The following is a 13,744-nucleotide window of genomic DNA, read 5'->3' as shown; positions in this document are numbered from 1 at the left end:
TGTCAGGTCTACGTTCACGCTGCATGTGGAAGGCGGTCACAGCAGTGGATCGGAGGAGCTTCTCAAAGACCTTCGATGCCCCTTCTGTCTTTACCACAGCAAACACAAGACCAGCATGATCGACCACATCGTCCTGCACAGAGGTGACACACTCATTTCATTATTAGCGTTTCATCAATTTATTTCGATGTTGGTTTTCTTTTGGCACTCTGTGTTCAGTGGGTCATTTAACTCATTGGCTCAGTGATCATTTATTTATTTTTTCCTTACTTTACTCGCGGCTGAAAACCAGTGCTGCCACTCAGTGTTTCTGCCACTCAGTGTTTCTGCCACTCAGTGTGTGTAACCGCACTCACTCCAGCTGACAGTGACGTCACATGCATAACCTCGCTTTTTTTTCTTTTCTTTAAAAAAACAAAACTTTTACAATAATAACAGGATACAGATGCAGGAGAATAGTGAAAAAAATATTGTCCCCCGCCCACCCAAGAGAAAAAAATTATTAAAGGTCCCATGACATGAAATTTCCACTTTCTGAGGTTTTTTAACATTAATATGAGTTCCCCTAGCCTGTATATGGTCCCAAAGTTTCTAGAAATTTTAATCGGTGTAAATCGAGCTTTTGCTATTTTTCTCTGCCTTTGAGAAAATGGAAGCTCAACCGGGCTGATCTTGAATCTCCTCCTTATGACGTTATAAGGAGAAATGTTACCTCCCCTTTCTCTGCTTTGCCCGCCCAGAGAATATTTCTCGCCCATGAGAACATGAGCTAGGAAGTAGGAACGCGAGCGCGATTTTAGATTGTACACGAGAGATATCATGGCTTTTGAGCGAGCGAAGCATAATAATTGCTCAATAATTGGATGTACAAATGAACATCGAATGGTTAATACAGAGCTGGGCTTGCTGAACGTCGGACAAGCAAGTCAACAAATTATATATAAGTGTGTTGCTTTACTGTTTATGGTTACCTAGCTTGTTACACGTAGAATGTGGCTGTCACATTAGCTATGCAGCTATTACTTGAGCCAATGTAAAGGTACACAGCATCAAGTTACACACACTGCAACACACACTGCAACGCGAGTGTTGTACATTTCTTTGTTATTTGGATAACTGTTCTCCTGTTGGTTATATGGCGCGCGCGATATCCGCATTTCAAGATCGCAGAGCTTGATGTAATTGTAATAAGATAAATTACAGACGTTACAGATCTCTCATGAAAAGGCAACAGTAGGTTAGCGTTAGCTACATGATAATAACTGTAAACCATCCGAATAAAGTACCGTATCCAGACATAATATTTTAAACTAACCATTCGGAAACGTCCTGCTGGAGCCGCTGAGTTGCAACTTCTTCATCCGTTGCTTCTACATCCGGATCAGATTCTGGGTCAAACTGAAATGCTTGAACGACTGCGTGTCTTCGTGCCATTGCAATATATCCAACGTAAACAAACATGCATGGTACCGTTGCGCAAGATGGTCAAGGCCACACCCACCCTCCACCTTGCTACAGACACCGAAACGGCCCGTCTGACGGAAGCTCATTCTGGGACTGGCTTGTAGTGGCTATAATTCTGCACCGAGGCTGAATTTTTGGAAAGAGATTTCAGATACAGTACTAAGGACCACTAAGGACTATATTAAAGCCTCCATGCTGGAAGAGTTGTAATGCATTAAGAATAAAAGGTTTCCAGGACTGATTGTGTGTGTGTGTGTGTGTCTCAGAGGAGCGCGTGGCGCCGCTGGAGGTCTCGCGCTCGAAGCTGTCCCGTCACCTGGAGGGCCTGGTCTTCCGCTGTCATAAATGCACCTTCACCTGCTCCAGCGAGCAGAACCTGCAGATGCACATCCAGAAGCACGAGGAGCTGAAGCCGTATCAGTGCCAGCTCTGCTACTACGACAGCAAGCTTCTGCACGAGCTGGAGGTCCACCTGCGAGAGGAACACAAGGTGCCTGTTCTGACCTAGATAACATTACTGTGGTGTGAAGCTGTGTTTATGCTTCTGTGTACTTTCATTTTGTTGTCTATGTTTATTTCACGACTAAAGTTATGTTTAAAGGTGCAGTAAGCGATTTTTGAGAAATGTTGTTGAAAGTGGAAAGTGGAAAGTTGTCCGAGCAGCACAACACACTTGTAGCCAATCAGCAGTAGGGGGCGTGTCCACTCATGATGAGGGAGGAGAGAGAGTGATCTAATCAGCAGTAGGGGGCGTGTCCAGTCATGATGAGGGAGGAGAGAGAGTGATCCAATCAGCAGTAGGGGGCGTGTCCACTCATGATGAGGGAGGAGAGAGAGTGATCCAATCAGCAGTAGGGGGCGTGTCCACTCATGATGGGGGAGGAGAGAGAGTGAGCCAATCAGCAGTAGGGGGCGTGCCCACTCATGATGAGGGAGGAGAGAGAGTGATCCAATCAGCAGTAGGGGGCGTGTCCACTCATGATGGGGGAGGAGAGAGAGTGAGCCAATCAGCAGTAGGGGGGGTGTCCACTAGTGATGTGGGAGGAGATAGAGTGATCCAATCAGCAGTAGGGGGTATGTCCACTCATGATGGGGGAGGAGAGAGAGTGAGCCAATCAGCAGTAGGGGGTGTGTCCACTCATGATGGGGGAGGAGAGTGAGCCAGTCAGCAGTAGGGGGCGTGTCCACTCATGATGGGGGAGGAGAGAGAGTGATCCAATCAGCAGTAGGAGGTGTGTCCACTCATGATGGAGGGGGAGAGAGAGTGATCCAATCAGCAGTAGGGGGCGTGTCCACTCATGATGGGTAGGAGAGAGATAAGCCCTATTCGGACGGGACTAGTGTAACATGGAGAGGTAGGTTAAAGAGTAATAATTATCAGAGCTTCTCTGTGATTTTAGTCCCGTCCAAATGTGCATCTCAGTGATCATCACGGACAATAATCAGTAAAGATTACGGCGACTTTTACCTTCAGTAAATAGGTCCGGAAAAATTACCTCAGGTAATACTAATCCTGTGCGAATAGACCCGCTGTAAATATGTATGTAAATATTCCATCATTTCTTGTTTAAAAGTATTTTTACGTGTTTTTTCAAGTATGGAGACGCTTGAAAAAGCGTTTAGTTGTGTTCTAGACGCTGGGACGAGTCTGTGGCAGAACTCGAGTGTTTCACACACACCATTCAGATAAGTGCCTATTACCAACAATCTGAAGTTAATTAATACATCGTTCGACCGGACATAACTGCTTTATATATATAAATATGTGTTTGCGCATGTGATATCAGGAAACAATGTAATACACACAAATCGAGTTACTCTCCCACTTCTGCTGATTTACTGAGATCTCTTATCCCGTGCGAATTGAACATTAGTATTACAGACGTCCTGTGTTACAATTACACTCCATCTGACCTTGTAAAGTTAATCCCATCCGAAGAGGGCTATAGTGAGCAAGGGGGAGATTTGAAGAAAGACTGTAGAAAGAGAGATGGCTAAGAGACATTACAAAAGAGAAAAGGTCAGGGGAATATCACTGGAAAGAGAAAGGTTATGATCAAGCAACAGCTTTATAGGGCCGCGTTAATATTAGAAAAGCTTTTCAGCACTTAAGTGGGACGGCCTGAAAACGGACGCCGGGGTTGCGTTGTTTCTGCTCCATACGTGAGTAACAATGGTTTTGAGTATGTGCTTCTGGTGGCTAACAATTAACTCTTGTATTTACTCTTGTGTACTGTATGTTCATTTTTTGTTCTTCCTTGTCGTTCGTTCATCATCTTTGCTTTATTTTCCGCGAAGATTTAGTTTTCTTCGCTTCTGCTATGATAAAGAGACATCCACTCTTGCATTGTGTGTTTGTGCATTTGGGGAGCGGAGCAATGAAGGGATGGCTGTGAAATATCAACAGTGTTCAACAATGATTCTCAGAAATCACTAACTGCACCTTTAATGATTTCCCTGAACTCCCAGACAGCAGCATAGTGTCGGCCCCATCCGTCTCACACCATTGTGTTTCGTCTGACGCTCTGAGACACACTCATTTATGATGAGGGAAAAACAGCCCGATTGCAGAAACTTACAGTTTATTACTGATATTGCCCACCGATTTCCCAGGAAGTGATGATTTTGTTCTCTTGAACACATGGGATGGAAACGCTGCTTTATTCACAAACGTTTTATACCATATTCCAATTGATCCGCAGGTGATCCGTAACTTTGAGCTGGTGGGGCGGGTGAACCTGGACCAGCTGGAGCTGATGAAGGACAAGATGAAGGACGCGAACAGCAGCGAGGAAGAGGAGAGAGAAGAAGAGGAGGCAGACGAAGAGGAAGAGGAGGAGGAGATGATGGATGAGGAAGAGGAGGAGAAGCTTCCGGACGAGACGGAGGACACAGGTAACAGTTCAGCAGATTCACTCATTCTGGGTAAAGATAATCAACAGGAGGTCAAAAATATAACGCTATCAAGCGTAGCGTCACGCTAGGTTATGAAGGTCACGTTAGTCAAGCTCTCAGCTGATACACGTCTACCTAAAGGAATACGACGCCTATCACTGTATTCATATACAATCTCCTTCAGTATTATCAGGAGCGAATTACCCTCCTCCCTCCCATTCTGATTCCCCTCAAATCAGACTAAATTCTCGAATTATGTTGCACATTAAAATCTTGACATTAATGATATCTGCAATACATTCATGTTGGTTGTGTTCTGTTTACCCTAAGGGGGGGTTATCAATCCTTTTTTTGGGCCGATGAATAATGGCGCAAAGTACACCAGTACATTGACGAGCGCAAACCTTAGTAAATCAGCTTGCGTGTTCCATTTAAATACTCTCCTCCCAGAAATTTTGAGCTCAAATCTGAAAAAAACAATGGTTTTGTCTGTAGTGTCTCACATCACGGGCCGTTTACACAAAACGTCACGATTAGGCGACGTAAATGTACGAAACAATTGATCCCAAAACAATACCTATACAATACCTATACCTTTAAAAACAACTCCTATAGAGCTAATCACACTGGGCACGATCAATCACAGCGCGACAAAGCAAGAATTTCTTCAACAAATGTTGATTTATTCCGCTGTAAGCTCACGCTCGATCGGCCCAAAGTCCAGCATCCGACCAGCGCGGAAGGTCTTTACGTGTTACTGTGTTTTCTCGAGGCAAAGTATTTTTTGATTAAATGCAATACATTTGAAAATGTATTTTCTCGTTATTTCATCTGACTCCATAAATTAAAAGGTTTTAATGATATCTGTACATCATTAAATGTGAGCGAATGTTTGACTATTCTTTTAACTCTTTAATGCAATAATGTCAAAGTCAGTTAGAATAATCAAATGTAACAATTTACTATGTCAGGTAAATGTATCACGCCAATTTCATAATCAATTCAAAGATAATCGACACAAAACATCAAATGCTCTGGATTAAAGAGAAGAGATGCGAACCCGACATTAAAATACATGATGGGGGGGGGGGGACCATTTGTCTAGAGACCACTTTCCTTTGTGTGCCAGTTATCCCTAAACTCTTAAAAGCCTTATTATCTTTTGTTTTACTTATTTGGAAATGAGACATTTGTACCAGTCGCACTGAGACATTTCAAATGATACTAAATATGTATAATACTCTATGTTAATTATTCACATTAAACCATATATTCTTGGGTGAGTTTTGGTGATCTTCGCATGGGGGGAAGGAGAGGGGGATGAGGGAAAGAGATGTAGATTAGAAGGACTCTGAGGTGAGACTTTCGTCTCAATAGTGCACGAGGGGGAGTTCAAATGTTAATTTCCAGAGAGGTCCTTCATCCTCTCAGGGTCTGGTCGCTCTTCATCCAGACTGTCCGGCATCTCCTAATTTCTCAATTCTTACACCGCCATCGCCCCGTTATGAAACAGGCCGTCCAATTAGATTTGAGCTTTGAGAAGAGAAAGAGTGTTGAGTTCATGTTATCACTGGAGTCTGAGAACAGATATGTGAAATGAGTGTTTCATTTTATTGATAAAGCAACCTATTCACACAAAATCAACGCGACAACCCGTCTGATATGTGAGATCTCTGATTGTATCCCTTGAAAACCAAAAAAGTCGTGCTTAAAGTCCTGGAATTTGATTTTACAGTGTCTGTACGAACCCTGGGTTAAGAAGAAATATCTATTGAATGAAATACTGATATATATATATATATATATATATATATATATTACCTGAGCTAAAGCATTACTGTAAATCCCGATGCCAATGTTCTTTAGATAAAAGCGCCTGTCTAATGCATGAATGTCAATGTAAAACGTCTCTAAATTGGTTGTTGAAAGATCCTGAAGACATGTTGAATGTTTAAGAAGCTTTTTTTCTCGTTCGCTCAGTGAATATTGTGTTAAAGTTGTGCTGGTGTTTCAGGTGCTCCGGAGTCTCCTGTGAAACGCTATCCGTGTGAGTTCTGCGGACGCACGTTCACGCTGAGCATTGAATGGGAACGACACGTCCTTCGACACGGCATGTGAGTCTCACGATTCAAATCTAATCAAAAGCCTGTCATTAATTACTCGCCCTCGGGTCGTTCCAAACCCGTAAATCGTCAAAACACGATTTCCTTTGATTTCTGTGCCTCCATTGAAACTCGCTTCACAACATTTATAAAGAGATGGTAAAATAACTCCATATGAATGAAGCGGTTTCTGAAGAAACGATTTCTTTATATGATGAACAGACTGAATTTAGGCTTTGATTCGCATATAAATCATAAACAGAAGGTTGTTTCACACGCGAGAACAAACCTCATTGGTTCTTGAGCTTCTGTTTGACCAAATTTAAGTGCGTTTAGATTTATTTTACAGTCTTGGTTGTAGGGTTGGGAATCAAAAATCAGGTCCAATTCTAGAATCGGATACTTGAGGTCAGGAATCGGATACTTGTTATAAAATGTTAACCTGTTTGGATGTTTGGAACGACATGAGGGCGAGTAATTAATGACAGGATTTTAGTTTTCGGGTGAATTAACTCTTTAACTCTTATAAAATGTGCCACATTAATCAGCCAGTAAAGCTGAACACACGTCTGATGTTTTCAGGACTGTTAACGACAGCAAGAAAGAAGACAGTCCTGTTCCCTCATCAGCTCTGCCTCTGATTGGTCCAGCAGCTGTGATTGACAGGGGGATCGACCAATCCACCGACACTGTGGACGCTGCAGGGGTGGATCAATCTGACCAATCCAAGAGTCCGATTCAGAACCAGGAAGACGAAAAGACGCTGGAGACCAAAAACAACGACCTTTAGGAGCGAAAGGAAAGCTGTAGTGAGACACGTCGTTTGGCTTTAGACGCGGTTAAGAATGTCGTACGTTTGTCTGTCTGTTTATCATTTGTTTTGGCTGCTTGTTTTTTGGTTTAAAAAAAAGCTAGATTTGGAGTATCGGTAGATGTGTGTTCAGTTGCTGAATCTTACACTGAATTTTACAAAGTGTGACTTGGTCCCTCAGGACAGATGTTGATATATTGGTAACCAATAGTGAATGAAACCGCGAAGTCGATGTTCCGATCGAATCCCGAGTCAGTCTGTAAGCCTGAGATTTTCCACGTTCAAAGCCCTTCTCTCATGTTCCTTTCAATGCACTTTCCCATTGGTTTATGAAAGATAACAGCGTACGATAAGAGTCGAATGTCTTCCGCCGCGGTGAACGCGCACACACACACTGATAGTCTTCAAGACGGTGTGTCGCGCGTCACGTTCGTCACAGACGAGAAACCAGAGGCGAATCCATACGAAGCGCGGGAAGGGTTTCGGATTCGGTCGGAATGCCGACACGCGGTTTCAGTTTTTTTTACATTTTAGCCTTGTGTTAATCTTCCCGTAGCTGAATTCCTTGAGGAATAGTTGTTTATCTAGATAATCTTGATTCTTTTAGACATGATTTTAGAGTATCAACACTTGCCCCCCCCCCCCCCCCCACAAAAAAAGAAGAAAAAAAACTTGTAGCAAATTGCTACTTTTCTTGAAGATTTCGACCTCTTCCCGGCTCACTTCCACTTCACTTTAATAACGATTTAAACGAGACGTGTTGAACATCGACGGATGAAAAAATCCCGTGTTTCTGCCGATCTCCGGGAGATTTTCCTCCCGTAAGGATGTTTAAAGGAATATTCTGGGTTCAGAACAAGCAAGAGTTTTTACACTGGAACGAAGATGCGAGATTCAGTGTTTTACTGCACCGTAAACATGATCCCGTCACTTCCGGCTCTTGAACTCGGATTGTTCCTTTAAAAGAGGGATTTCTCCGGAAGCTTTTCCCCCGTAAGGCTGAGATTGTACGTGATGGAAGTTGCTGCTCGAAAACCCCAAAGCCTTATATGTTAGACGCTTCTGGATCCACGAGCGCATCGGTCATCGGTCAAACAGAACCTCTCCTCGGTACCAAAAGTGTCGCTTCCCAAAGTCCCAAAGCAAGATATGATTGTCTTTCCCGAGCAATGACTGGACATTGCTGAGGGCGAAACCCAGTTGCCTTCTGGGTAATCTGCATGCCGTTTTGCAGCCGTGTATAAACTCCAAGCTAAGTGTTTGAAACTGAACGGGGTCTGTTCCTTTAAGTGTTGTTCTGATATTTAACTTAACAAAAAAAAAAAAAAAAAAGAGAGAGAAGAAAAATACAAATCAATAGATGACGTCTCTTTCCGTTTTTAGCTCTCCACTGTTCAAAGCTGTTGTAAATGTTCTGGTTAAGAAAAAAAAAACCTTTTGTACCCTTAAAAGCCCTTCATAAGGAGTAGCCCAGCCTTTCTAAAAGACGCCCGTGTAGAAGACCATCAGAAATAAGCTTTTAAGACTCTTGTGACACACTGGATATCTGTATATATATATGCTTTAGTTTTCCTGGTTTCCCTTTAACTCTCGGCGCCATAGTTGACCTTAGATCTCATTCTTCTGTGAAACTCCTGATGATTTCTGATGGTGGGTTGTGATGTCTTCTAGACTGGTTGTTTACAGTTTTATTCCTTTGATTTCTCTATATTCTGTAAATATTGTAATTCATTGTCTTTTTTTAACTTGGTAATAAAGTTATCAGATAACCTAAACGCACGCGCTTCCGTCGTTTTCTGTGTGGGACTCGCACTCACAGATCTGAATTAAGATGATTTATTTGTGGTCAAACATATCAAGATCATGCGAAAGGATTTTCCATATTCTTATATTGTTTTTACAACAAGCAATGTGAACTAACATGAACATTTATATTAACTGACATTAACAAAGGTTAATAAATGCTGTAAAATATATAGCTTATTGTTAGTTAATAATGTAACAAATTAAACCACCTTGTAAAGTTTTACCAAATTATTTTATTACAATTATTATTTAAAATCATTTTGTTCATTTAATCATACACTCAGAAAGCAGTTTTTTGGGGGTATTAGATAAGAAAACCATAAAACGTGTTGTATTTATGATTCCAATTCATGATATTTTGAAGAAAAAACCCTGAAAATGTGTTTTTTGAATATTTTGATTAAACAAAATGAAAGGAAAATGTATTTATTTGAATGTTTTAAAACTTCTTTTCTTGATTTTTCTTCAAACATTATGGGAACGTTACTTTTAAATTTTCTTTTAAAAACGTTTCAGAAAAAAAAAAACGTTCCATGAACGATGTATAAATAATGTTTTTGTTTGAACGTTTTGAGAACATTATAAAAGCCCAGATAACTTTCAACGAATGTTCTATTAACGTTACTGGAAGAACGTTTGTTCATTGACAAACTCCCTTGATTTGATTTGTTTATTAACTCAAAAACAACCAACGCGAATAGATTAAATGTACACGTCTGAGAGCTGAGGCACATGCATTTAAAACAGAGAATACATTTACTCAAAACTCGATGATTTAAGGTCATATTTCCTACATTTGACATCCCTCTTTATCTTGGAAACCCCGTGGAGTGTCAGTGTTATCATAATGTTATTATAACGCGTCTCGAGGAGAGGAATAAACGCTCGTGTTCAAGGACAAAGTGTCATGAGGTGTTGAAATACAATGCAATTTTGGTGTTTCCCGGTTCCAGTGTTATGAGGTCAGAGGAAAACCCGGATAAATCCCACAGAGACTTTCCACACGAGACTTGATCCGCAGAACGCCAGGAGCCGAGCCGGAATCAGTGTTTCTGACTGAACGGTTCCTCAGGGTCGAGGAGGACAAACCCTGCAGACTCAGTTCAGTGTGAAGATGGATGATGAGGAAAGTCCCTGATAAAGCTTTGACCTTCAAGGCGTCAGTACAGGAGCTGTTAGTGGATATTGTCCAAATGAGACCTTCTCATAAAGTTTTATTATATTATTTTATTACAATTATTATTTGAAATCATTTTGTTCATCAAATCAATCATGCAAGAAAGTCATTTTGTTGTTGTGTAATAAGAAAACCATAAAACTGTATTGTATGTATACATGATTGATATGATTCCAATTCATAGGCTATGTATTCATATAATCATGTAAAATATCATATATGATTCCAATTCATGAATTTTTGAAGAAAAACCTCTTAAAATATGTTTTTTGAACATTTTGATTAAAAAATGGAAGGAAAATGTACTTGCATATTATACATGCCCTTGACAGACGCTGTTATTCAAATCATCTTTACAAAAATATGTATAACGTTCCCATTAAGTTATGAAAACGTTATTTCTAAATGTTCTCAGAATGTTCAAGAATTTTGAATGTTTAAAAAAGTTCTTGGAATGGAACATTGTATCATTCTTCAAACATTATGGGAATGTTACTTTTGAATGTAACATTCTAAAACAGTCACGCTTAAAAAAAAAAAAAACACTCCATGATCGAACTCCATGAACGCTTTCATAACATTATTAAAGACCAGATAACTTTGAACGATCGTTACTGGAAGAACGTTTGTTCATAACTTTGACAGAACCTTACAAAATAAATATTGAATCATGAGAGCAAGAACATTTCATTTTCATCGGGTGTTTTGTCTATTGATATTGTATATTTGTGTATTAAATGCACACAAACACACTGTCTTACGGCCGTCGGATGATAAAGAAACCCAGCAGAAGAGACGAGGAGATTCCAGAGCTGCTTTTATTTCACAGATATAACATCATCTTTTAAAAATATCTGCTAGACATGAGGGATCAGCGGATCAGAACATCAGACGAGTGTTTCGGTGGAGGGAAGGAAACCCTGGAGACCCTTTAAACAACCAAAGAAGAGTCTGATGAGAACCACACGTTTCTCAGGAACACTCCCATCCTTCACTTCAGTGCTGGAAATTAAAACACATGTTCATGTCAGGATCAAACCAGTGCAACTGCCGCTTCAATGCATCATCCTTTATGCATTTAAGTTATTAATTCTGCTGAATGAATTAAAAAATAAATAAATAAATGAACAAACATTATTCCCGTAACGTTGATAGAGTGCATTAGTGCCGCCCACTTTTTCAGATGCTTTGGTTCCTCAAGTATTTTTTTTTTTCATTAATTTCTCCCATAGGAATTTATTTTTATTTTTTTAAAGGCTTCATTAAAGCATGATTAATTCTGCTGAATGAAATAAAAAAGTAAATTTTCTTTAATAGTTCATTTTAAATGTTTGTTGTGTGTCTGTCAAGAATGCTTATACAATGTTCAGGATAAGAGTCGTTCTGTATTGTAATGTAAAAGAAAAGGGATTCAATCAAACTATAGTCTCACATAATCAGATCTATAGTCTCAGATATACTTTATAATCAAACTATCATAACAGTGTGATTTTAATGAGCTCATCTGTCCACATGATGCCGGCGAATCAAACATCCACATCTCTATGATCAGATGCTCTGTTTCTCAGTTGGTGTTGTGTGTTTGTGTTATTGAGAGGAAAGGGCAGCGCATATTTACATATTTACATATTCATTTAGATGTCAAGTCAAGTCACCTTTAGTTCTATACCGTTTTTTACAACAGAGTGTTTCAAAACAGCTTTACAGAGAGAGAGAGAGTTTGTTTCCAGAAGAAAATAGCGTCTCAGTCCAGCTTAAGTAAGTTCAGTGATGCTTCATTTCCGTTGAAAAAAAAAAAGTTATTAATTTAGTTCATTTATATATATATAGCCGCTCTTGGGTAAACCGTGATGTCATCGTCAGCTCAGTTCAGTTCAGTTCTCATATAATGGTGTCAATGCAGGAGATCAATAATATTGTTGAATATTAAATGTCCCCAACTAAGCAAGCCAACTAACTAACTAACTAACTAACTAACTAACTAACTAACTAACTAACTAACTAACTAACGTCGCTCTCGGCAGTGTCGGGATATTTGTTAACAGTATATCGCTGTAAAGGGTTTTCAACTTCTTTTTACTTCTAAGTGAAGAATGAAAGGGTAGGCTATTTCGGTGCATATAATCACGTTCATCATGAGCAATAAGTTGCAGTTCATTAAACGGCCACCGGTGTCGCTCATTACCAGAGTTACATTTATAAACATTAGAGAAACTTGTGAGAATGTTCCTCGTCAGCGGGGATTCACCACAATAGACCCTAATAACAGATTAAAGGAACACTGATTAAAACGATTCTGTGGTGAAATCCTACAGAAAAAACAAATGTATTTCTACATGAAAAAGTTAGTTCAGGCAAGAATTAAAAAAAAAAGAAGTAAATTTTATAGTAGTACTCAATTCAAGCCTGTAGAAATTAAAGCGTTAAATATCAACGATATAAAATTAAGTAAAACCTACTCAACCTTTCTGATACTGGTGTTCCCATCATGCACTGGGGCATAAATAATAAATAAAGTTGATTTTTCACTGTTTTCCAGCTGTATTTCCAGCGTTTTATCACTGCTTTTATTGTAAGGTTTGGTAACTTGCGATTTTGTGACATCTGGATTCATTTTCTACTCAAAATGACACATTTATAATCAAAAACGATCTTTCGAATGTTACCTTTTATTATGTAGATGTGGAGTCTAAATGACATCTATTGTATTATTTACTTTTCTAAGTTAAGCATGTTTAAATGCATGGTTTAATTCAATGTTATATTATTTGAGTAAAAAGTTAATTTTGTTGAATTTACTTAACTTAGTTAAGTAGATTTTACTTAACTCTATATTGGAAATTAAATCATTTATAATTTAGCCCACTTAATTACTTCATGAATGTTAAGTTCAATAGTAAGTAGATTTTACTTGATAATAACAGGTTAGTTGTACAGAGGAGTAGCAGTAAAATATACTTGAAATGTGTTAGTGCAAATTGTTATTTTTTTCAGTGACTAAATCACCGCAAATTATCAATATCATCATTTACTCACCGTCATGTCCTTTCTTTCTTCTGTAAACACAAAAGTAGATGCTTTACATGCCTGTGTCAGTGATTTTGAGTTTGACAGAAGATAAAGCCCACATTCAGGCTTACCTGAGGGCGAATAAACGATGCAGGATTTCCACGTTCGCTTGAACTGTGGCTCGAAATGAAGAGTATAAACCCGGGTCACGTCTTTCAGGGCAAAACCTTTCATATTTTATTAAAACCTGTGACAAATCTCCCTTTTGTATAATTCATCGTTCTCGGACTCAAACTTCGCATCTCATGCATTAGTATCAGTCTACTGAATGAAATTTCAAACGGCATTAACAATCATTTATGCAATGCATATTAATTATTAAACTAAACTACAATTAAGTGTCATGCCAGCAAACCGGGAACGTTCTCAGAACATTCTAGAAAGGTTCTCTTAAAGTTATGAACAAACGTTTCTCCGGTA

The 13,744-nt window shown here is 39.4% G+C and overlaps 1 protein-coding gene across 7 annotated transcripts in view; it reads left to right on the top strand.

The window, feature by feature from the left end:
- Nucleotides 1–9,047, top strand: part of znf462 (zinc finger protein 462) — a gene marked incomplete at its 3' end in the record, with an annotated part of 52,349 nt that extends 43,302 nt beyond the window's left edge. For 6 of the 7 annotated variants that reach the window (XM_084136619.1, XM_084136622.1, XM_084136623.1 and 3 more), the window contains 5 exons: nucleotides 7–143; nucleotides 1,731–1,954; nucleotides 4,167–4,359; nucleotides 6,374–6,473; nucleotides 7,044–9,047. In XM_084136619.1, coding sequence (XP_083992745.1) covers nucleotides 7–143; nucleotides 1,731–1,954; nucleotides 4,167–4,359; nucleotides 6,374–6,473; nucleotides 7,044–7,251 — 862 coding nt within the window. Of the gene's footprint in view, nucleotides 1–6; nucleotides 144–1,730; nucleotides 1,955–4,166; nucleotides 4,360–6,373; nucleotides 6,478–7,043 lie in introns of those variants that run through there. The other variant, XM_084136624.1, reaches the window with a different exon arrangement.
- Between the last annotated feature and the right edge of the window lie 4,697 nt (nucleotides 9,048–13,744).

This window comes from Abramis brama (genome assembly GCF_963993115.1).
Source record: "Abramis brama genome assembly, chromosome: 15".
Taxonomy (NCBI): Eukaryota; Metazoa; Chordata; class Actinopteri; order Cypriniformes; family Leuciscidae; genus Abramis; species Abramis brama.
This window is presented reverse-complemented; position numbering and strand designations above follow the sequence as displayed.